This window comes from Planococcus citri, chromosome 4 (assembly GCF_950023065.1).
Source record: "Planococcus citri chromosome 4, ihPlaCitr1.1, whole genome shotgun sequence".
Classification (NCBI taxonomy): Eukaryota; Metazoa; Arthropoda; class Insecta; order Hemiptera; family Pseudococcidae; genus Planococcus; species Planococcus citri.
Genome location: NC_088680.1, coordinates 26,121,494 through 26,146,326, shown reverse-complemented (window position 1 = coordinate 26,146,326; position 24,833 = coordinate 26,121,494). Strand labels below are relative to the sequence as shown.

The 24,833-nt window shown below is 34.1% G+C and overlaps 5 protein-coding genes across 10 annotated transcripts in view; 4 read left to right on the top strand and 1 right to left on the bottom strand.

The window, feature by feature from the left end:
- Window positions 1-24,833, bottom strand: part of CaMKI (Calcium/calmodulin-dependent protein kinase I) — a 481,648-nt gene that overhangs the window by 225,300 nt on the left and 231,515 nt on the right. The window lies entirely within an intron of this gene.
- On the top strand, window positions 1,200-2,964 carry LOC135843801 (putative uncharacterized protein DDB_G0282129). The gene is made up of 2 exons (XM_065361820.1): window positions 1,200-2,198; window positions 2,619-2,964. The coding sequence occupies exons 1-2, from the start codon at window positions 1,539-1,541 to the stop codon at window positions 2,892-2,894; spliced, it is 936 nt and encodes a 311-aa protein (XP_065217892.1). The 5' UTR covers window positions 1,200-1,538; the 3' UTR covers window positions 2,895-2,964.
- On the top strand, window positions 6,122-9,972 carry LOC135843797 (uncharacterized). The gene is made up of 3 exons (XM_065361812.1): window positions 6,122-7,749; window positions 8,808-9,311; window positions 9,733-9,972. Exons 1-3 carry the CDS (start codon window positions 6,916-6,918, stop codon window positions 9,811-9,813), a joined length of 1,419 nt encoding a protein of 472 aa, XP_065217884.1. The 5' UTR covers window positions 6,122-6,915; the 3' UTR covers window positions 9,814-9,972.
- On the top strand, window positions 12,135-18,584 carry LOC135843391 (uncharacterized). Of its 2 annotated transcripts, XR_010558314.1 has the most exons (3): window positions 12,135-13,053; window positions 13,466-17,328; window positions 17,743-18,584. XR_010558314.1 is itself a non-coding variant. In XM_065361262.1 (2 exons), exons 1-2 carry the CDS (start codon window positions 16,606-16,608, stop codon window positions 18,205-18,207), a joined length of 1,188 nt encoding a protein of 395 aa, XP_065217334.1. In that variant the 5' UTR covers window positions 16,264-16,605; the 3' UTR covers window positions 18,208-18,584. The 2 variants fall into 2 exon arrangements, 1 of the variants encoding a protein (XP_065217334.1); XM_065361262.1 differs by lacking the exon at window positions 12,135-13,053 and having other exon boundaries at window positions 16,264-17,328.
- Window positions 20,972-24,408, top strand: LOC135843814 (uncharacterized). 2 transcript variants are annotated; one of them, XM_065361830.1, is made up of 2 exons: window positions 20,972-21,990; window positions 22,401-24,408. In XM_065361830.1, the coding sequence occupies exon 2, from the start codon at window positions 23,012-23,014 to the stop codon at window positions 24,089-24,091; it is 1,080 nt and encodes a 359-aa protein (XP_065217902.1). In that variant the 5' UTR covers window positions 20,972-21,990; window positions 22,401-23,011; the 3' UTR covers window positions 24,092-24,408. The 2 variants fall into 2 exon arrangements, with proteins under 2 accessions (XP_065217902.1, XP_065217903.1); XM_065361831.1 differs by having other exon boundaries at window positions 20,991-21,990; window positions 22,401-22,883.

The following is a 24,833-nucleotide window of genomic DNA, read 5'->3' as shown; positions in this document are numbered from 1 at the left end:
ACTAATTCTTCATCATTTAGAGGAAAATTAACGATTTAATGAATACTTTTCTTTACCGCATTTTTCATACCATATATGCCAACTTTTTCAGTAAAACTATGCATACTTGAATATATCAAAATGTTCGGTATTTCTTCCTCTTTAAAATGATTTTTTACCCAAAGCTGTAGAAGCAACCGTTCAAAAGTATTCGAAGTTTGAAGTTGCGAAAACAAGGCAAAACCCAGCTACGGACAGTAAGTATTGAACTTTGAACTAAAATTACTCGAAATTTTCAGTGGACACCTAGGTATTTTAATATATCAAAATGTTCGGTATTTCTTCCTCTTTAAAATGCTTTTTTACCGAAAGCTCTACCTTCAACCGTTCAAAAGTAATTGAAGATAATGTCACCAAAATGTTCAAATTGTGTTATCACTGTTATCAATTCAAACAATGTGTTGATGAATAATCTATTTCCGCAACTTTGATCATCAATTACTTTTGAACGGTTGAAGGTAGAGCTTTCGGTAAAAAAGCATTTTAAAGAGGAAGAAATACCGAACATTTTGATATATTAAAATACCTAGGTGTCCACTGAAAATTTCGAGTAATTTTAGTTCAAAGTTCAATACTTACTGTCCGTAGCTGGGTTTTGCCTTGTTTTCGCAACTTCAAACTTCGAATACTTTTGAACGGTTGCTTCTACAGCTTTGGGTAAAAAATCATTTTAAAGAGGAAGAAATACCGAACATTTTGATATATTCAAGTATGCATAGTTTTACTGAAAAAGTTGGCATATATGGTATGAAAAATGCGGTAAAGAAAAGTATTCATTAAATCGTTAATTTTCCTCTAAATGATGAAGAATTAGTATCAATCGATAGGGAATTTCATTGGCTTTAATTTAAGACTAATTAAAAGTTCACCAAAACTCGCGAACAATCGAAAAATTTGCAGTTTTTCCGCGAAAAATTGTATGTATTCTTATGGCTGATAACGTCCGTTACCGTAAACTGGATCCAAGATGGCGTATGCGAGTACTTCCCTTTATAGTGCTTTAGGCTACAGTAGAGGTTCTTGTTAACGCATACTGTCTCTATTCACTCTCCACCTATCCCCATTTTATATTCTCTTCATCCTGCATCATCTGTTTCAACATTGCCCTTTACTCTCCGAGTAAAACACCACCACCAAACTACAGATCCTCTTTTATAACATGACGTGTAGTTCGGGTATTGGATATGGACCAGGGATCACAGTTTCAGTTTCGTCAGAATAACAAAAGTAGTAAAATGTAAAAACGTTCATTGTAGTGCGTACTAAGTATTGATTGAGTGCTGCTTTTTAAATGATAACATTGTTCAAAGTACCTACCTACATTCGTTAATTACCTACTTATTACGCGAGTAACTGTTCTTCATCGATCTGAAAATTTTTACCACTACCTAAGTATTTATCTCGCGTTCAAGTGTTGTTAAGTAGTAAGTAGTGTATTTTGAAAGTTCTTCGGTGATCGGTGACAATTTACACTTAGAAAATATCGTTTAAAAAGTATCATGGGAGCATCTATTACCAAAAGCGTTGAAGATTTTGCAAGTCAAATCGACGATTTGGAAAACAAAGTATCAAATCGGAAGCTTACCGTGCTCGAAGCAAAAATATATTACGATCATTTGACATCAGTTTACGAGAACGTGAAATCATATGAAACCCAATTGAAAACCAGCACCCAAAATGAGTCGATAGTGTCCACCTGCTTCAATACAATACGAGAAATCTACTCGAAGGTGATCGATCTTGAAATAAAATTAACGAAAGTTTTAGAATCAACATCATCGAGCGAAATCAATATCGAAGAATCCAATGCAACAAAAGAGTCCGAAACGGCGAAAAATTTACACTTACAACTCCGAAAACAAAGTTACCTCATCAGACAAATGAAATCGCTAGAAACACAGAAAGATATCTGCGCAACAAAGGCAGAAATATTGAACAAACACCTTTCTCAACTTTACGACACGTTTACCTCAAATCAAATCCTGATTGAAGGTAACGTCGACGACGGCGACTCTCTTCAAAATCAACAAAAAATTTCTACAGATATCCAGCAAATGGTGATCGACTTTCAAACGAAGCTGAAGAAAATCATAAAACCAACGGAATCGACCGGATATAAACGTCCAACACTCACAGAAGAGCAAAGGAAGAGCTTAATGGTAAATACTTAATCTAAGTATTTTGACGTTTAATACGTTTAATTTCCCTTTGAGCTAAAAATAACAGTGTTTGCGAATTCATTTTCCAAATCTTGGAACGTTACAAACGTCAAATGATTATTATTGTTCCTATTCCTAATATCAGAACACAGATTTTATAAAATTATTGGTTATGGTGACATTGTTTACTAGGCTGACCACCCCCTCCACAAAATGTTTGTTCTATTTTTGAAATTTTTTAATCGCATGAAACCTCCAATTCGAATAAATTACTGTAAAGTAGCCATTAAACTTAGTCAACGAAGAAAATTTCATTAATGTAAGGGAATATCATCCCGATTATAAATCTTATAAAATCACTCATATGTCTCAAATTTCGTAGTCTTGAATCTTGATACTATCAACGCCTTTCTTTTTCAGACCGGAATGGCACATCCCTCACCAACATTACCAGTAAGCCCATTACCATTATCATCGCTATCATCATCACCATCATCATCGCCATCACCACCACTACAACAACAACAGCAACAACAACTGCAGTGGGAGAACTGGCCGCAAGGACTGAACATGCAACAACAACTGCAATTCCTGTCGGCTAAACAGCAATTTCTTCAGAATCAAGTCGGCAACAGTAACGGCAACAGTAACAGCAACAGCAACAGCAACCCGCTTGTTTATTGGAACAGGTGTTAATCAAACAAATGAATCGCTGTATTTTCCAACAATATCGATATTCTACGATTAAATGATCCAACTTGGTAAAGTCATAATTTTATTACTTCAGTCTCACTGTGTCTTGAACTCTACCTCTTTTAATGAGTTTATTCACAATTGAACCGATTCCAAGGCGGACACGTCCGACACCTCAAGAGTATTTTTTAGACCGAATTTTTCTATAGGGGAAATCATCAAAAAATCAAAAATTCCATAATTCCATCTTCGCAAAATTTGCACGAATTTCTGCCCCCCCCCCCAGGGCGAATTTTTCCATTTCAAGTCATTTTGGAGCCTCCAGCGCATTTTTAAAAATTCCGGAAAAATTAAAAATCGTGCTGGAGACTCCAGAATGACCGGAAACGGCGAAATTGGGGCTGCTGATATTAGTTTCAGGACTTATTTTGATAATTTTGTACGTTTTTTTTTCTTTTCTTAAGTTACTGAAAATGGTCGATTTTGAATGTTTGAACGTTCGTCAAAAATTAAAAAATGAATTTAGGCAGCTAAAATTTTGGTTATGAGGATTTTAGAATAATATGCTGTTACCAAAAATCCTGGTCACGTTCAAATCGGAGGCAAACTCCTCGATAGGTCCCCTTGTGAAAACAAGTAGGTACTTGGGTAGATATGAAAAAAAATTCCCCCTTTCCGTTCCCGAAAAAAATTACAAGAAAAGAAAGGACTGAAAATTCAAACAAATTAAATAGGTAAGACATGAAAAATAGATTTTAAAAAAAATAATAGTCAAATTGTGAAATCGAAGAAAGTATTCAGGAAATTTGATTAACTAAAGGTAGGTAAGTCTACGAAGGTACGTAAATAATGCTGCATATACATACTTTTCAATATTCCACTACAACTTACGAGTACATACCGAAGTTCTTTTTATTAAAATACAGTGGCGTCGCGATAAGTGAAAATTCAAGGGAAGAAAATTTTGGTTTCACTTATCGAGTTTTTCACATACGAAGGTTTCAGTTAGAGAGTTTTTTTTTTGGTCAATTTTCACTTATCGAAGTTCAGATAAAAAAAAACGAAAAACATGAATTGAACAATAAAATTTTTTGATTTTCATTGATCATTTTCGAATTTAGTTTGATCAGGCAGTCTTGAAACAACTCACACTCACAGGTCATCCATGCCTTCTTGTTCGACACATAATCCATTGGAAACAATTTGACTCAGCAAAACATCAAGGGTTTCTTTCACTTATAGAGGCTGAACGAGTCAGTACCTTTCAGTTAAAGAGGTATTTTCACTTATAGAGGTAAAACGCAGACAACATTTTCACTTGTAGAGGTAAACACGATAATTTTGGGATAAATCCTAGTTTCAGTTAACGAGGTAGCCTTTTTTCACTTATTGAGGTTGATTTACACGTAAAATTGGTCCAAGGTGAAGGGAAGGAGGTTTTTATTTCACTTATTGAGTTTTTTCACATATCGAGGTTTCACTTATCGCGACGCCACTGTAATAAATGGATACGTGAATGTAAGTAAAGGTATTACACATCTTCGCAATTGGCAAACATTTATGACTTACCTGCAACAAAATAAAACAAAACACATTCATTAGTTAATTGAATTTAAGTTTCATCGAATGATCTAAATAAATCATGAGTCATGACTGACAAAGGAGATTAAAATTGAAAAAATCATGTGTCATTCCATGGCAAATCGGCGGATTTTTGCACGAGGGGTCTTCGATTTTTTTCAAAATCAGATCATGTGTAGGTAGAGGTCATCAAACGATGGCGAATGACGGAAATCGGACATTTTTTCGATTTTTTTGACGGAGGTGTGGGGCTTTAAAGTTCTCCAAAATGGCCGAAAATGGAAAATTTCAGTTGAAAATTGCTCCGGTTATAGTACGTGGTATAGAATTTTGAGCTTTTTTTTTCAAATTGTAGTACTTTGAGAGGGTAATCGACAAATGATGTCAAAATCAGTGTTGCCACTTTCAAAAACCTAAAAACATCGATTTAAAAACTTGTATCTAATTTAAATATAACCATGATCTCGACGAGTAAAAATTCTGAAAAAATTCTCAGTTTTAGTCCTTCTTATGTAGAATAACACATGTATCAAAAAATTAAACTGACATTTTTTTTCATTTTTCGAGAAAAAAAATTACAAGATTGACGCATTGCAAAAATACTATCAAAAACCTAAAAAAAATGAAAAATTTTTGCATTTTTGAGATATTTTACCAATGTGTAGACGAACATGTGAAAAAATCCCCCTCCCCTCCAATTTGTCAACGAATTGACGAGAAATGCCATTTTTCGTGCTATAATTTTAAGTGTGAAACATATTGAAAAAATTTCGCCGCCATTCTAAACAAAAGCAGGAAACTAAAAAATGAATATTTTTGCATTTTTGAGATATTTCACCAATACCTATGTAGACGGGCATGTAAAAAAATCTCCCTTCCTCCCTCCCTCAATGTATGAAACTCCATAACCGAAATTTCATTCGCCCGATTCGATTATTCAATTTTTGGAAAATTTTGAAAATTCAAAAATGGCGGGTTTTCAAATCATGATTTTATTCTTAAATGTTACTGTTCGCAGTTAAATGATGAAAATTGATACTTAGACTATATCTAATATCGACCCTCCTGCAAACCGAATTTCACCATTTCCAGTCATTCTGGAGCCTCCAACGCGATTTTTGATTTTTACATCATTTTTAAATGTCTCTAGAAGTCTAGAACGTACAACAACACTGATTCAGGCAGATAAAAATCGACATTTTTTCCCATCAGGAACACATAAAGCGTGTCTAGTGTTTTATGGACCATATATTTTATAGACTGAAAATAAAAACAAATTTCAAGAGATTTCTGAACAAAAAAACAGACTTGAGGTGTGACGTTGCAGAAAATCACTTCAATTGCGAATCAATTCGTTAAGCACGTCCAAAAAAAAACAAGATTTCGATTTTTAGCTTCCCACATCAATTGCTACGCCTTCTACAGAAATTCAAAAATCTTCAAAAAAATCAAAACTCACACTGAGGGCTCCAGAATGATCAAAATTTATGAAATTCGTATCCAAGAGTTATCTTTGATTTTTAGAATTTTCCAGATCAAAAAAACACACTCGAAATGTTCTCTTGGAAATCGCCTCAATTGTGAATGAAATGAACTCGTTAAATAAGTCTAGCATAAGTTGATTTTGGCTTCCTCTGGAGAAAAAAGAGGCTCCAGACTTGCTAAAAACAGTAGAATTCGGTTCGGCACCCTAAATATTAATTTCAAAATTGATTTTCATTATTTTCCCTGAAAACATAGGTAGGTAGAGGTACCTTACCTATACTTACATTTAAACACAACAGAAAATCGCCTTTTCGTTTTGATCTTAGACAACGTCTACTCTCATTTCCTGTTCTAATAGCTCTGTATACATTCTGAGAATTTTGCATTGTTTTTCATTCATTTCTTCTTTCTCCATCAGACACAACTTTTTTCGACATACCTACTCCAAACAAAGAGAGCATGGAATACGCATCGCTCACTCCAACACAACAGTCGACATTTTATTGTATTACAATCAATGCTGTAAAAACCCAGAATCATATCGCTGACGACATGCGACACTCGCGTTAGAGATTCAAAAGCACACTGCAGTGTCTCTTATTGTTTCTCCACCCTCCCCATCAATCCTTTACATCTCTGAATACAATACTTTTTCTTTGAACTTAAATTTTCAAGTGGTTAGTTCCAGCGTTGTCGAGGTGGCAGTAGTGAGGACATCGAGTTATCTTATCTTACATTGTGGAGTATTCTCAAGTTGCAGACTGCAGTATTGGTCCAGTGTTATTACTTCTAATTTTCAAGTAATATTCAAAGTGCGTTCGTTAAGTTTGTTCGTTCACCGAGAAAATATTCGTACTAACTTATTCATTTTGATATTTTTCCGCGTTCTTTCCGCTGTTGCATTTTTTTCAAAATTGTAGTGAATTTCGAAAGATTTTCGTAATAATTGAAAAAAATCATGGCGTTTAACAATCCGACCTATCCGTTGGTAGGGCAACTTCCGAAGCCTCCTTCATTCATGGTAGGGCAACTCCCAAAGTCTCCTTCACTCATGGCCCCGACTTACACCGATGATTTCACTCGTCAGATGGATGATTTTGCAGGCCAAATCACCGATTTAGAGACCGAGATATCAAAACAACAGATCTGCGCAATCGAGGCAAAAGTATTTTACGATCATCTAAAGTCAATTTACAAGAAAATCAGTTTATACGAAGAAATTCAAATGACGAAAAATCTGCATCAGCCAATGCCCAGACATCATTTTACGAATTCAAACACATTTCGCGAAATCTATTCCAGGGTAATCACTCTGAAAATAAAGTTGGAGAAAATTCTATTCTCTAAGGAAACCAAAGCTGACGAAGACGAATCTAACTCGAATAAAAAACAGTCCGAGAGTGCGAAAAATCTCGACTCGCAAATTAAAAAACAAAATTTTCTCATCAATAAAATCGAATCGCTCAAAATTGTACATGGAGATATTAGCTCGACAAAAGCCGAAATAATTTATAGCCATCTTTTTCAACTTTACGACCTGTTTATCGCAAATCAAATGCAGATCGAAGCAAGCGTCGACGGCGGTGTTATCCTCGATAATCAACAAAAAATCGCGACTGAGATACAATGGAAAGTGATCGATTTTCAAACCAAGTTGAAAGAAATCATGAAGTTGATCGCGCCTACGTCATCGAACGAATCCGAGATCAATATCGATCATTCTACTCGACCATCATTCAAGGATGCTGCGGTTAATTTGAAATCATTCATGAATTCTTCGAACCAATTCAAGGTAACTATCAGTTTATATTTTAAATATTTCTCGTTATTCCATTAGGAATTAGGTAAATTAGCTCCTCCGTAACGTTTTTTTCAATTTTTTTTTTTCACGTAATAAAATGTTATTTTTGGGGTCTAAAATGTTTTTCTCGCGAGTGCTAAAAAACTACGTGGAGGGAGGGGTTAAACAAATGTTCGACAGAATTTCAGCTTAGTCTATAATCAATTTGTGCCGACATTTTCCTTTCCTGCTTGTTAAAAAAATTTTTAATTTCGACTTATCCAAAAAAAAAATCATTTTTGCGTCAGAATCTTCTTTAAATCAAATGATCCCTTTAAAAAAAAACCTCTAACGACTTCAGAGATCCTTTGGTCACCTTATATGGAGTTTTACTCCCTCCTCCCCTAAAAGAAAAAAATAATAATAATAAATAAATCGAAGTTTGTAAAAAAATAATTGAAAATTTTTCATTTCTGGTCAAAATCCTTCAAATAACCGTCTTTGGCACGTAAAAAATTTTGATTCCAATTTTTGACTGTATCAAAAATTTTCCAAACTGAGGGAGGCTTCATGCAAGAGAGCAATATTGATGGAGGGGAGGAGGGAGGGTCCGAGGGTTCTTTTTCTTGTTAATATGGTTACTTGGAAGGATTTTGATTGTAGGAATGAAAAATGTTCACCAATAATTTGCTCTGATTTCAAAAAAGAAACTTACGTAGGTTCAAATGTACTAGGATTCCTGTCGTTTTGTAAGAAAATCAGGCAAATGAATCAACAGAAAAGTAGCAAAAAAAAACCGCCAAGTCCAAAAAATAAATTGTACAATATTGTAACCATACAGATTTTCCCCCTTAAATATTTCAAGCCATATTTACATCATTTTCTTTCGCTTTTGGGTTAAGTACTTTGAGTTTTTCAAACAATTGTGTAAGTTTTACAACCATACAAAACTAAAAATAAATCCAACCATTTTTTTGCACAAAAATTTCTTAGGAAATGTGTAAATTCACTCAAGATCCTAAAATATTCTCATAGTAATTTTTTTTCTTACGTGTTTGTTTCAAAAATAGAAAACATCTCAGTCCGAACAAACGCAGTCATCGGAGTTGGAAAGCACTCTTCAATCGATACAACTCAAATTATCCAATCTCGAATCTTTATACAACGATTTATTGGACTCGCAACCAGATAGAAATGAAATTGGATGTAACTTCAGCGATATCTTCACCTATCTCGTCGATATTTTAGAAGTATCCAAGGAAATCGAAAGTAAAATGGCTTTTCTTGAGGAAAAGCAGCAACAATTCGTCGACGATGATGATCTTGATGAGATCATGGCAGAGAACAATCACCAGAAACAGAATTGCAGATGTATAAAATGTGATCCAATAAGAGGAAACAGCATGTTTCTTTGTGCTCGTAATTTAGTACAAGAAATGCATCCGCCAATTCCGCCCGTTCCAATTGGGCTCAGGCGCATTGATATTAAATCCACGAGTACTGATCCATCGGCGTTGAATATGGCACAGCTGACTTCTTCAAATTCGAATCCCTCGGATCAAGGTTCATCGAAAGTGAGTAGATTTTAAATTGAAATAAATAAATTTTTATTGAATTAGAAATTCAGTGCTCGAATATGTACACATAAGTATATCAATTTTATATCTTAGAAACTAACTACAGAATGCTCAAAAGTGATTAAGTGATTTTTGCTGATTTGTACTTACATATAAAACTTGGGGATATGTCGCGTATTCGAAAGAGTAGCATACTTACACCTTACTCGATTTTTCTGAAACATGCCCAATCTAAAAATGAGACTGAAATCGGTGAAATTTCAATTTTCTGCCAATGATTTTTAGTACGTGTAGTAGTCGTGTAAGTTTTTGAAACCAAAACGAAAGACGGTTTTATTCTCTTATAAATGCCCCTTTTCAATATTGATTATATATTTTCTATTTTATGCCTTCTAACTTGTCTTTATTTTCTCTACAGGTGGTTCCCCCGCAGTCCGGAGATCATCGAAAATTCAAGAAATATGGAAAAACAAAATCAGGAGCATTTAAATTCTCGTAAAAATGTTGGAGATCTTTACTCGTATTAAATTTCTATAATTATTGTACCTAATCGTAAGCCCAGTGAATAAAATTATCATTAAAACACAAACAGCACACTTAAATTCATATCTATAACTTACGACAATGTCCTTTAAATCACTAATTTACTCTTACTGTGATGTAGGTACGAGTATTCATTAAAAAATGAAGTTTAAAATACTATTTTCGTGTTGGCAGCAATTTTCGACAAAAATTGTCAACTTTAAAAAGAGATTCTGTGAATGAAAACTGCTCAGAAAATTTTAAAATAGTTGTAGGAAATGAATAGTGATTTTGATTTAGACCATGTTTCAAATGCTATTATTTCAAAGACTCCGAATTCGAAAATGAACTAATTAGACTTTAGCACCTCCTTTGGGGATGAAGTGGTTTGATGAATCAAAATGGTGAATTTTTGAAGGCGATGAAGTCGAATCGAATATGGTGAAATTTATTCACTATGGCAAGAGCTTTTCACTTGCATCTTCGGCTAAAAAACCAGGTAAGTGGTAAACATTTTTTTCTCATCATCTCATCGTGAGTTAACATTGAATTGAACTATTATTTATGTTACTTTATCAAAGGTTCTAAACTACGTGCTTAGGAAACTTCATAAATATAAAACAATTTTAGACTTTTTCTCAAGTTCATCCACTTTATCAACGATTTATTACATTATGATTTATTTTACTCCAAAATCGATTCACAGCCTCCTCAGTTTACATTAGTTGGACAAAAACTCATCTTCGATGTACCCAAAGTTCACGTTAATTCACTTTCATGGTCAAAAAATTCATTGATCACTCAAAATTAAGTATACAAGGATTGTTTTCGGTTCAGAAGTAAGTATGGTGCTAAAGGATTTTTTTCGATGGTTGAGAATTTTTAAAAATCAAATTTTGGCCAAAAATAGAAAAAATTGGGAGTAAAGTTTCCTCTTCAAGGAAATATTTAAATCATGGAAATGTTTTTTGCTCAAGCCAACCCAATGTTTGGGACTCCAAATAAATAGAAAAGTCTGGCTTTTCAGAATGCTAATTGTTGAAATTTTAACATTATTTCAGCAAATTCATTGATTTTTTTTCATCTAACCAGTCAACCTTGATATCTAAAAGTCTGCCTACTTTAATGTACCTACTCGTAAGTAATAATTTTATAAATTGATCATTTTTTTCGAAGTTTTTGACACTTGGTTTGATATTTATGCACCTATGTCAAAAATTCACAGAAAGGAGGATTATCGATAGGGCCATTTTTGATACCATGACAGTTATCGACTCGACCACTCTTAAAATATCCCAAATACAAATCCGTGATTAGTTAACTCAAAATGACCCATTTTTGGGCTCCAGAGTTCCCAAAATTGTGACCAAAAAAAAAAGAAATTAGGAACCACTGAGTAGGTATTATTTTTAAAACCTTTTTTAGCGTAAAGTATCTGTTTGAACTCGATGAAAGTTATGCGGGGTGATTTTCCTATTTTCGATCCTCGAGGGCAGAAGGGGGGGGGGGTAATTTTGGAAAATTTTGAAACCATCATTCTGAACATACCCCTTTGAACCCCGCTAAAAAGCTTGTTACAGTTTATTAGTATCTGAAAGACCTTCATCCTATCAAACTTTGAGCTCAATAAAATTTTCCGTTGGTACTCAAAAATCCAATTTCACAATTTTTCGTAATTTCGATACTTTGGGAACCCCTGAAAACTAGAAAAACTTGCGATTTGCGCCAAACGTAGTGAAAAAATTTAATTGAGCTACCTGTATAGACGTAATTTTGAACCCTTTTTTTAGAACCCCCACTTTAGGCACCCCTAAGAAAGGCATTTATGCATATTTTTTCGAACGAATTGAAGAATTTACATTTAAAACACACCAGCAAGTGCTCGATAATTTTTCATTTAATTTTTCTGGTGACTTTCAAAATTGAGCTATTTTGGGTCAAATTTTTCAGATTTTACTCTTCGAAAAAAACGTTTAAATCACGTTTTCACGATTTCAACGTAGAAAAATCTTGGAATTTGTCCCAAAATAGCTCAATTACGAAAGTTACAGGAAAAATCGAATGAAAAATTATCGAGCACTTGCTAGTGTGTTTCAAATGTAAATTATTCAATTTAGTTGAATGAATAAGCATAAACGTCTTTTTTAGGGGTGCCTAAAGATTTTTCACCCTACACCTGTACATTTTCATCCTGCACCTGCACTCTGCACCGTCTCTTTTAATACCTACCTATTTTCATTTCAAAGATCGTATTCGCAATCGCTTTCTCACCCTCCCTTAGAGTGTTAGAACAGTTAGAACATATGTTCTAACGGATCATCAGTATAGTAGATCTACCTGTGTTTGCAACACTTGTATTGATTCTGTGTTACTTCTCATCATCAAGTTATTCTAGTGTGATCGTTCGTAGCTCGTTCATTTCGCGTTCAAGTGTTCAGTGTTCCTTTGGCTTTTTCGCTCAACTACATCTTCGGCATAAATTTACATTCAGAACGTAATAACTGACATTTTCAACCAGCAGAAGAAATACTTAACGATGTATCGTAGTGATGAGTTTGCAACCTACGTTGATCACTTCGCATGCCAAATTACCGACTTGGAAAATGAAATATCAAAACGGAAGCAGATCAATGAGCGCGAAGCGAAAATATTTCACGATCATCTTACATCAGTATACGAAAAATTGAAAGCAACTGAAACTGAATCACAAACGTGCCCGGGTAATAATCTGTCACCCTCGAAATTGAGTAAACTTCGTAGAGTCTTCATGAAGGTAATAAATCTTAAATTAAAATTGACCGAAATGTCACCTATAACCGAATCAATGTCATCGACTGAAGCCAAGGCAATGATTAAATCCATTTCAACAAAACAGCCCGACATCGAAAAAATTCTTCAGAGACAAAATTTCTTCACTAGACAAATCGAATCGCTAGAAGTACAAGCAGATATTTGTTCGACAAAAGCTGAAGTAATGTACGACCATGTTTCTGAACTTTACAACTGTTTCGTCTCAAATCAAATTCAGATCGAAGAGAACGTCGACGATGGTGCTACTCTCGAAATTCAACAAAATATCGCTACAGACGTCCAAGCAAAAGTCATCGATTTTCAAACGAAACTGATGAAAATCATCAAGTCGATCCCAACAACGTCAATTTCGCAGCCTGATGTGACGAATGTAAATTCAGAAATCCGGTCTTCACCGGTACACAAGGTACGGATCCGGTCTCCGGTCGGTGAATTCATTAATTAAATACTTAGGTTTATACTAAACCCTACAATTACAAATTGACTTTCTCATTTCGATACTCAAAAGTCAAAAATTTATTTATGAATACAACTTTTGGAAATCTTTTACGAGTAGATCAGGTAGGTAGGTAGGTATTTTTTGTTTTGGATGAAGTAACAATTTCATATCGAGGAAAATGATATACATACATACGTATAGGTAGTCCCTTTCGAACAATTTTTCTAAAATTTCAAATTTTTCGATTACCTACTCGTAAACTAGTGAAAATAGGATTATTATTTCATAGCTGAAAAAATTCATTGTAGCCATAAATTCAAATACGAGTATTATTATTTATTACTAATGTTGTTTTTTCTTCTTTTTGTTTTAAAAATAGACTTCATTTCAACCCGAACAAACCCAGCAGTCATCGGAATCAGAAAACACTCTTCGATCGATGGATCTCAAATTATCCAAACTTGAAAGTTTGTACAAAGATTTATTGGATTCGCAAGAAGATAGATATGATGATGAAACTTCGACTAATAACAGTGAGATCCTCGACTCTCTCAATGATAATTTAGAAGTATCTAATGATATTAAAAATAAGATGGCTTGTCTGGAAGAGGCGCAACATGAATTACGCGAAGGTAACGAACGAAGTGAAAAAAAAATTCTCGATAAATTAAATCAAATCTTGCAAATGAACCGATCCCAGAACTCTAAACGTCATCGTCAGAGCGTAGATAATATTTCTGTCAACTCCTCACTGTATACAAATAGTAGGTATTATGTTCCGACAAATACCGATTTTTAATGAAAAAGAAGCGACATAGTACATATAAATAGGAATCTTAATCTGAACTTACACTTTGACTGCTATACATACAATCACATAAGCACTATTCTAATGTTATTTAAACAAGTATCTACTCGTGTGTAAATTGGCCTAAACTAAGTACATACCTACTTTATTAGTTTGTATTTTTTAAAACATCAATTATTTTACAATTTATAAAACATGAAACGTTTCAAAGTAATTTTGTTATTTCAACGGTAAAATTTACTAACGAATTCGTAATCACTTATGCAATATTGAAGATGTTAGAGGCGATTTCAACTGTAATGGTTCTTAAAATACATTTATTCAATCTTATTGTTTCATTTGGGATGGTGACTAATAATTACTAAAAAGGCTTCTACTTTAGTTGAAATTTTCAAAACCTTGTTTTTTCATAAAAATTTTAGCTTTTTTTGCTACCAAAAAGTCTCACTTTTCAAATGTTTCTCTTGTTCGACAGAAATCGTCAAAAGTATCAATATTTTGCCAATAGTGCCCAAAAAGTCCCACGTTTTGTTAAATTGTCAATTATGGCCTTGTGCAAAAAATCGTCAAAAATTCTCGCTTGTCCAAAAATTGACAAAAACCGTTTGCTTTTTAGAAAAATGGTTAAAATTTTTCGTTTGCAAAAAGCTTTAAAAAATTCCCCTTTTTTCCAAAAATTGTCTCGAAGTCTCGCTTTTTTGGCTAAAAATTGTCAAACATTCTCGCTTTCTCAAAAATTGTCAAAAATTTGCGTTTTTTTAGAAAAATGGCCGAAGATTGCCCTTTTTTTAGAATATTCCAAAAAGGCTCAATTTTTTCCCGAAGTTCTCCAAAAGTTTCGCTTGTTTGACAGAAATTGGAAAGAAGTATAATTTTTTACTAATTTATCAGGAAGTCGTTGAATTGTCAATTCTTGCTTTTTGCCAAGAGAACATTGCTGAAAAAAAGTGTACTTTTTTCAAAAAATTACCCAAAAGTCTGTTTTTAGCAAAACAAAAAGGTTACAAAATCTACAATGGTTGCGAAAAAATACCGCCCCCCCCCCCCCCAGTATAGTTGGACTAAAAAGTCTTGTATTGTTAAAATTGCCAATATCTTGTTTTTTGACCAAAGCTTCACCTTCTTCAAAAATTGACAAAAATTTTCGCTTTTGTAAAAAAATGGCCAAAGATTGCCATTTTTTGCAGCAAATTCCAAATAGTCTTATTTTAATTGTCCAGAAGTTTCGATTTTTTCACAAAAATTGCGAAAAATCATTTTTTTTGCCAATAAATCAAATCTACCATTATTTCCAGTTTTTTGTTGAAATTGTCAAAAATTCTCGCTTTTTTAGCTCAATTTGTTAAAAATTTCAGAAAAGTTCAACTTTTTTTCAAAAATATCAAAAAAGTTTCACTGTTTTGCTAGAAATTGGGCCACAAAAGCCCTCCTTATCGCAAAAATTTGTACAAGTTTTACTTTTTCAAAGATGAAAATAATTTACGTTTTTCAGCGAAATGGCCAAAAAGTGTTGGTTTTTTCAAAAAAAATTAGGCTACAAAATGTCTCGCACATCTTCAGAAATTGCGGGAAAATGTGGTTTTTTTGAGCACATGATTACTTTTTATAAGGTGAGCTGATTTTTGCTGAAGATTTCAAAGTCATCACATTTGTGTGCTTTTTTTTATTACTTACTCATTGTCAAAAATTTTCGCACTCTAAAAATTGATAAAATTTTTTGAGTACATTAAAATAGCTATAAATTGTAATTTTTTTCGTAAAAAACCAAAAGTGTAATTCAAAAAAAAATTGTTAAAAGTTTCGCTTTTTCATCAGAAATTTTAAAGGACTCATTCTTTTACTACAATTGTTGAAGTTTCGCTTTTGGCCGAAAATTGTCCACCCCCCCCCCCCAGAAATTGTAAACATTCTGCCAAAAGTCTGGATTTTCAGAATGCTCTTGCTGAAACTTTAACATCATTTCAGCAAATTCGTTGATTTTTTTTCATCTTACAAGTCAGCCATCTAAAAATCTACTTCAACGTACACAGATATTAGATACCAAGTAAAAATTTTATGAATTGACCTTTTTTTTCAAGTTTTTGACACTTGGGTTTGGTTTGACATAAGTATCGAAAATTCACAGAAATTTTTTCCCAGTCCATCTTCCAAAAAAACTGACAACAGGTTGCACTAAGAATTTCAACTCGAGTCCTTGAAGAGCATTCGTCGGTTGTACATATGTGCACGTTTTATGTACCATACATACATTTTTTGTTACCACGCTTCTTCTTACTTTCATCCGTCACCAATCACCATTCGTCCATATTTTTCATCCTGAACCTGCACAGTCTCTTTTGTACTTTCAAATATCGAGTTTGTATCGCCCTTCACCCTCCAACCTACCACCACACAAAGGTTTGCATCAGTAGGTACAGAGATACCTAGACCTACGTCTATTTGCAACAATACACTAGTATTGATTCTGTTTTACAACTGAACTTATCATCAAGTTTACAAGTTATTCTAGTGCAATCGTACGTAGCTCGCTAGTCGTTCATTTCGTGTTCAAGTGTGACTTTTTCCTTCGCTCAACTGTTCCAAGTTCTCGTTCCACAATTGCATATTTTTGTACGCGTAGATTACCGTGAATTTTGAAACATCTTCAGCATCAACTTACCTACATTCAGAACGTAATTAACTGACATTTTCAACCAGCTGAAGAAATAACGATGTATTACGGATATCAAAGTATGCCTAATGAGTCTACAACCCACGTTGATCACTTAGCATGCCAAATTACTGACTTGGAAAATGAAATATCAAAACGAAAACAGATCGGTGAGCGCGCAGCGAAAATATTTCACGATCATCTTACATCAGTTTACGAAAATTTGAAACAATATGAGACTCAATCACGAGCCAGTGCGGTTTATAATCTGCCAATAACCTCTAGTTTGAACTTGAGTAGCCTTAGTTTGAACTTGAGTAAACTTCGTGAAGCCTTCACGAAGGTGATAAATCTTCGAATAAAATTGGCCGAAATGATACCTTCAACCGAATCAACGTCATCGACTGAAGCCAAGGAAGTTCAATCCATTTTAACAAAACAGCCCAACATCGAGAAACTTCTTCGGAAACAATCTTTCCTCATAATACAAATCGAATCGCTAGAAGAACAAGGAGATATTTGTCCGACAAAAGCTGAAGTAATGTACGATCATGTTTCTAAACTTTACGACTCGTACATCTCAAATCATATTCAAATCGAAGAGAACATCGACGATAGTGCTACTCTTGAAATTCAACAAAAAATCTCTACAGACGTCCAAGCAAAAGTCATCGATTTTCAAACGAAACTGAAAAAAATTATCAAGTCGATCGCATCAACGTCAATTTCGCAGCCTGATGAGGCGAATTTAAATTCAGAAATCCGGTCTTCAACGGAATACAAGGTATGTATCCGGCCTCCGGTCGATGAATTCAATTAAAAACTCAAGTTTAACAAATATCTATTAGTATATTACTTAGAGGCATATACCAAACCATACAGTTACAAATTGACTTTTTAATTTCGATACTCAAAAGTCAAAAGTTTATTTAAGAATACAACTTTTGGAAATGTTTTGGATAAGATATGTTTTGTTTTGCATGAAGTGAGAATATCATATCGAGCAAAATGGTAAAAACACATTTCAAAGTTGCTCTCGAACAGGTTTTCTAAAATTTCAATTTTTTGAGAAGGTACCTACTCGTCAACGAGCGAAAATAAAATATTTCATAGTTGAAAAATTCAGTATAACCATAAATACAAAAATATATTAATAGGTACTAATTATCTTTTTTTTTTCTGTTTGTCTCAAAAATAGACTCCATTTCAACCCAAACAAACCCTGCAGTCATCGGAATCAGAAAACACTCTTCGATCGATGAATCTCAAATTGTCCAATCTTGAAAGTTTGTACGAAGATTTATGGGATTCGCAAAAAAATAGATACAATGAAGAAACTTCGACTGATAACAGCGAGATCCTCGACTCTCTCAATGATAATTTAGATATATCTAAAGATATCAAAAATAAGATGACTTGTCTGGAAGAGGCGCAACGTAAATTACGCGAAGATAACGAACGTAGTGAAAGAAACATTCTCGATAAATTGAATCAAATCTTGCAAATGAACGGATCACAGAGTTCTCTGAGCGCATATGCAGCATATTATGATAATTATCGCAGCTCACTACAGAAACTAGAGACAAATACACTAGAAATGCTACAGCCGCTACAGGCAAATAGTTCGATTCCCTCGGTTCCTCGCAAATCACGATTTTCATGAAAGAAAAGTAGTATCTTAATCTGAACTTAAACTTTGACTGTTATACAAACGCATAAGCATTATTTTAATTTTATTTAAACAAATTAAGTACCGTAAATTGACGTAAACTACTTCATTAGGTAGTTAGTATTTTTTGATAAAACATCAATTTATAAAAGATTTTTTTTTTTATTTTTTTTTGGGGGGGGGGGGGTGTTTATAATTACTACAGATAAAAGAATTTATAAAAGATGAAACGTTTCAAAGTAATTTTGTTATTTCAACGGTAAAACTTACCACCTAAGGTAATTCATGATCACTGATGTAATATCGAAGATGTTGGAGGAGTTTTCACCTGTAATGATTCTTGAAATACATTATTCAATCTAATTGTTTCATTTGGGATTGTGATTTATTTCAATACTACGGCAGTAAAAAAACAAAAACGAGAAATGGAGAAGAAAAACCAAATCTAATTCGAGAAAATGATGTCGAAATAATCAAGTAAGACGAATAGTAGGCCATTTTTGAAACAAATTTGATGATAAAACAAGAATTTTTTTCTGAATATATTGCTAAGGTAGGTAGTAAGTACTTACCTACATCATTTGAAAAGCTTCGAAAATGATGAGCCAATAATGATGTGTGAATAAAATGAGATTATGGATAGGTAGGTAATGCAAATTTTTAGAAGATTTGAACGGGACCGCGATTTTTGGAAAGAGCATAGTCTAAGACCCCCAAAACCAAATTTTCAGCTGCCCAACGAATTTTTGAGATTTTTGGCGAATTTTTGAAAATTCAAAATTGACTGTTTTTGGCAATTATTTATGTTTTTTTTTTTAAAAGTACATACATACTTGATCAGTAAAAATGGTCAAAGTAAATCCCAAAACTAATAATAATTACCCAAGTCCAAATTTCACAATTCCCAGCCATTCTGGAGCATCCAGCGCGATTTTCAATTTCTCCAGAACTTTGAATTTGCTCCAGAAGGCGTGAATATGAAGTTGGGCAGCTAAAAATTGAGTTGTATATTATACTCGACCTCTTTAACGAGTTTATCCACATTTGAGCCGATTTTGAGAGTGACACCTAGAGAGTGGTTTTTTGACCAGATTTTTTCAAAATTAAAAAATCAAAAAAATCAAAAGATAACCGTTTGTGTGGAAAATTTTGAAATTTGCATGAATCACTGTATTTTATCCAAAACTAACCCCCCAAATCCAAATTTTACAATTTCCAACCATTCTGGAGCCTCCAGCGCGATTTTCAATTTTTCCAGAATTTTGAATTTGCTCCAGAAGGCGTGAATATATGAAGTTGGACAGCTAAAAATCGAGTTGTATATTACACTCGACCTGTTTAACGAGTTTAACCACATTTGAGCCGATTTTGAGAATGACACCTCAAGAGTGGTTTTTTGATTAGCTTTTTTCAAAATTAAAAAATCCAAAAAATCAAAAGATAACCGTTTGTGAGGAAATTTTTAAAATTTGCGCGAATCGTTGTACTTTGTCCGTAACTAACCCCCCAAGTCCAAATTTTACAATTTCCAGCCATTCTGGAGCCTCCAGCGCGATTTTCAATTTCTCCAGAATTTTGAATTTGCTCCAGAAGGCGTGAATATGAAGTTGGACAGCTAAAAATCGACCTGTTTAACGAGTTTATCCACATTTGAGCCGATTTTGAGAGTGACACCTCAAGAGTGGTTATTTGATCAGCTTTTTTCAAAATTAAAAAATCCAAAAAATCCAAAGATAACCGTTTATGAGGAAATTTTTGAAATTTGTGCGAATCGCTGTATTTCTTCAAGAACTTCCCCCATCCCCCCCCCGGGAGTACAAATGCTACCATTTCCAGCTGTTTTGGAGCGAGAGTGACACCTCAAAAAACCACTCTTGAGGTGTCACTCTCAAAATTGGCTCAAATATGGATAAATTCGTTAAACAGGTCGAGTGTAATATACAACTCGATTTTTAGCTGCCCAATTTCATATTTACGCCTTCTGGAGCTCAAATTCAAAATTCTGGAGAAATTGAAATTCGCGCTGGAGGCTCCAGAATGGTTGGAAATTGTAAAATTTGGATTTGGGGGGTTAGTTTTGGATAAAATACAGTGATTCATGCGAATTTCAAAATTTTCCACACAAACGGTTCTCTTTTGATTTTTTTGATTTTTTAATTTTGAAAAAATCTGGTCAAAAAACCACTCTCGAGATGTCACTCTCAAAATCGGCTCAAATGTGGATAAACTCGTTAAACAGGTCGAGTGTAATATACAACTCGATTTTTAGCTGCCCAACTTCATATTCACGCCTTGTGGAGCAAAAAATTCAAAATTCTGGAAAAATTGAAAAACGCGCTGGAGGCTCCAGAATGGCTGGAAATGGTGAAATTTGGACTTGGGTAATTAATATTAGTTTTGGGACTTACTTTGACCATTTTTACTGATCAAGTATGTACTTTTTTAAAAAAAGCATAAATCGCCAAAAACAAGTCAATTTTGAATTTTCAAAAATTCGCCAAAAATCGAAAAATGAACTTGGGCAGCTGAAAATTTGGTTTTGAGGTTTTAGACTATGCTCTTTCCAAAAATCGCGGTCCCGTTCAAATCGGAGAGTTATGTGTAGGTTTTATGTACCATACAAACATTTTTTGTTACCACGCTTCTTCTTACTTTCATCCGTCACCATTCGTCCAATTTTTCATCCTGAACCTGCACACTGCACAGCCTCTTTTGTAGGTACTTTCAAATATCGAGTTTGTGTCGCCCTTTCACCCTCCAACCTACCTCACAAAGATTTCTATAGAGACCTACATCTGGCTGTTTGCAACAATACACTAGTAGGTATTGATTCTGTGTTACAACTTATCATCACGTTATCGGTTATTCTAGTGCAATCGTTCATAGCTCTCTAGTCGTTCATTTCGCGTTCAAGTGTGACTTTTTCGCTCAATTGTTCAAGTTCTCGCTCCACAGTTGCATTTTTGTACGCGTAGATTACCGTGAATTTTGAAACATCTTCAGCATCAACTTACCTACATTCAGAACGTAATTAACTGACATTTTCAACCAGCTGAAGAAATAACGATGTATTACGGATATCAAAGTATGCCTAATGAGAATACAACCCACGTTGATCACTTCGCATGCCAAATTACCGACTTGGAAAATGAAATATCAAAACGAAAACAGATCGGTGAGCGCACAGCGAAAATATTTCACGATCATCTTACATCAATTTACGAAAATTTGAAACAATATGAAACTCAATCACGAGCCAGTGCGGTTTATAATCTGCCAATAACCTCTAGCTTGAACTTGAACTTGAGTAAACTTCGTGAAGCCTACACGAAGGTGATAAATCTTCGAATAAAATTGACCGAAATGATACCTTCAGCCGAATCAACGTCATCGACTGCAGAAGCCAAGGAAGTTGAATCCATTTTAACAAAACAGCCCAACATAAAGAAACTTTTTCGGAAACAAACTTTCCTCGTGATACAAATCGAATCGCTAGAAGAACAAGGAGATATTTGTCCGACAAAAGCTGAAGTAATGTACGATCACGTTTCTAAACTTTACGACTCGTTCACCTCAAATCAAATTCAGATCGAACAGAACATCGACGATCGTGCTGCTCTCGAAATTCAACAAAATATCGCTACAGACGTCCAAGCAAAAGTCATCGATTTTCAAACAAAACTGAAAAAAATCATCAAGTCGATCGCATCAACGTCAATTTCGCAGCCGGATGAGACGAACGTAAATTCAAAAATTCGGTCTTCAACGGAATACAAGGTATGGATCCGGCCTCCGGTCGGTGAATTCAATTAAAAACTTAGCTTTGCTTTAACAATAATAGATATCTATTAAGCCTATACCAAATCATACAGTGACTTTCTAATTTCGGTACTCAAAAGTCAAAAGTTTAAGAATAGGTACCTACTTACATCTTTTGGAAATTTTTTGGATAAGATTTTTTTTTGTTTTGCATGAAGTAAGAATATCACATCGAGTAAAATGGTAAAAACACATTTTAAGGTTGCTTTCAAACAATTTTTCTAAAATCTCAAATTTTTTGAATAGGTACTCGTAAACGAGTGAAAGCAGGATTATTTCATAGTTGAAAAATTTAGTATAACCATAAATACAAAATATTATTAGGTACTAATTATCTTTTTTTCCCTTCTGTTTGTCTCAAAAAATAGACTCCATTTCAACCCGAACAGACCCAGCAGTCGTCGGAATCAGAAAACACTCTTCGATCGATCGATCTCAAATTATCCAATCTTGAAAGTTTATACAAAGATTTATTGGATTCGCAAGAAGATACTCGTAGATCTGAAACTTCGACTGATAACAACGATATCCTCGACTCTCTCTATGATAATTTAGATATATGTATCTAAAGATATCAAAAAAAAGATGACTTGTCTGGAAGAAGCACAACGTAAATTACGCGAAGATAACCAACGTAGTGAAAGAATCATTCTCGATAAACTGAATCAAATCTTGCAAATGAACAGATCACAGAGTTCTCAGAGCTTAAATGATATTTGTGCCAGCTCACTACAGCAACTACAGACCGCAAATGATATTTATGCCAGCACACTACAGAAACTACACCCAGCTATTTCAATTCCACTTCCACCGGTTGCCCGCAAATCACGCTTTGATTGTTATACTACAGGGTGTTCCAGAATAACCTTTCACATTTTGGTGAGCACTGATCTGCGTTCAAATGGTGTTAGGGGAATGGTAAAAGCGGTTCCAGGTAGCCAACACATGCCGAATTATGTTTCAGTAGTTATTTTTTACCATGGAGAAGTGGACGGCTGTGCAGCGCGCTTTTATCGTAAAGGCCTTTTTCAAAAATAATGACTCGTACATTAGTGCAATTCGTGCCTTCCGCAAACATTTTAAACTTACCGGTAAAAGTGAAGTGCCATCGAGGCCAACAGTGAAATTATGGGTAAAAAACTTCGAGAAAACTGCTCATGCTTGTAAACATAAGCCTACAGGTCGGAAAAGATCAGTAAGAACGCCAGAAACAACGGACCGAGTAAGGCATTCAGTACAGACTACCCCTACCACTTCAATACGTAAACGAGCATTAAATTTAAAAATCAAACCAACTTCTCTGCAAGGAATTTTATCTGAAGACCTCAGTTTCCATCCATACAAGATTTTAATCATTCAAAAGTTACAAAAAACTGATTTTGTGAGAAGAAAATCATTTGCCGAGGATATGCTTACAAGAATTGATACTGGTGAGATTCCATTGAACTCGTTACTCTTTACTGACGAAGCTCATTTTTATCTAAACGGTGATGTGAATAAACAAAATATGCGCTACTGGTCGACAGAGAATCCGATGATAATACACGAGAAACCTCTACACTCCGCTAAGTTGACTGTTTGGATGGGCGTGGCTAAATTCGGTATAGTGGGACCGTATGTGTTTGATGAAACGGTGAACAGTGAGAGGTATCGCAAAATGTTAAACGAGTTTCTCATTCCTGAATTGAAACGCAGACACAAGTATAGAGTTACTTGGTTCCAACAGGATGGCGCTACCTGTCATTCCGCGACGGAAACGATTTCTTTATTGCGTGAGCATTTTGGTCATCGAATAATTTCGCTGAACACAGAAATTTCATGGCCACCTCGATCCCCTGATTTTTCAGCATGTGATTTTTTTTTATGGGGTTACCTCAAGTCAAAAGTATATCAAGATGATCCTAGGACTCTGAAACAGCTCCTAGATAATATTATTCGTGAATCAAGACTGATTAGAAGAGAAATGCTCAACAAAGTGTTCAATAATTTTAAAAAACGTTTGGTCGATTGTGTCAAAAATGATGGAAAACATCTCGGTGGAATAATTTTTAAAACATAATTTATAATGAAAACTCAAATATATGATCTGAAAACGGCACATTTCTACTTCATTTTGGTTATAAAAAAATTTCCGCAACCATTTTTCTCTCAGAGCTACTAATAAAACAAAAGTGAAAGGTTATTCTGGAACACCCTGTACAACCACATAAGCATCATTTTAATTTTATTTAAACAAATAAGTGTGTAAATTGACGTAAACTACTTCATTAGTTAGTATTTTTTTAAACAAGGTAATTCATGATCACTGATGCAATATTGAAGATGTTAGAGACGATTTCACCTGTAATGGTTCTTAAAATACAATATTCAATCTTATTGTTTGATTTGTTTCATTTGGGATGGTGATTTTTTTCAACACTATGGCAGTAAAAAAACAAAAACGAATTCGAAAAAACATAGTCGAAATAATCAAGTAAGACGAATAACTAGGAGGCAAATTTTGAAACAGATTTGATGATACAGGAAATGTTTTTTTCTGATATTATTGTTTAAGTACATTTATGTATTATTTGAAAAGCTTCGAATATAACGAGCTAATGAGGTACGAATAAAATGAAAAGGATTATGGATAGGTAATGCAAATTTTAAGAAGATAAAAATACGTAATATATGGTGTAAAAATGTTGTAACACCTCATTTTCAAAATCGGTACTTTGGTTCCTTTCAAAGGTTGAGGGTAATGAATGATTTAAAAAATTGAAGAAATGAGATAATCAAACAAGGCCAAGGTATTCTTTATT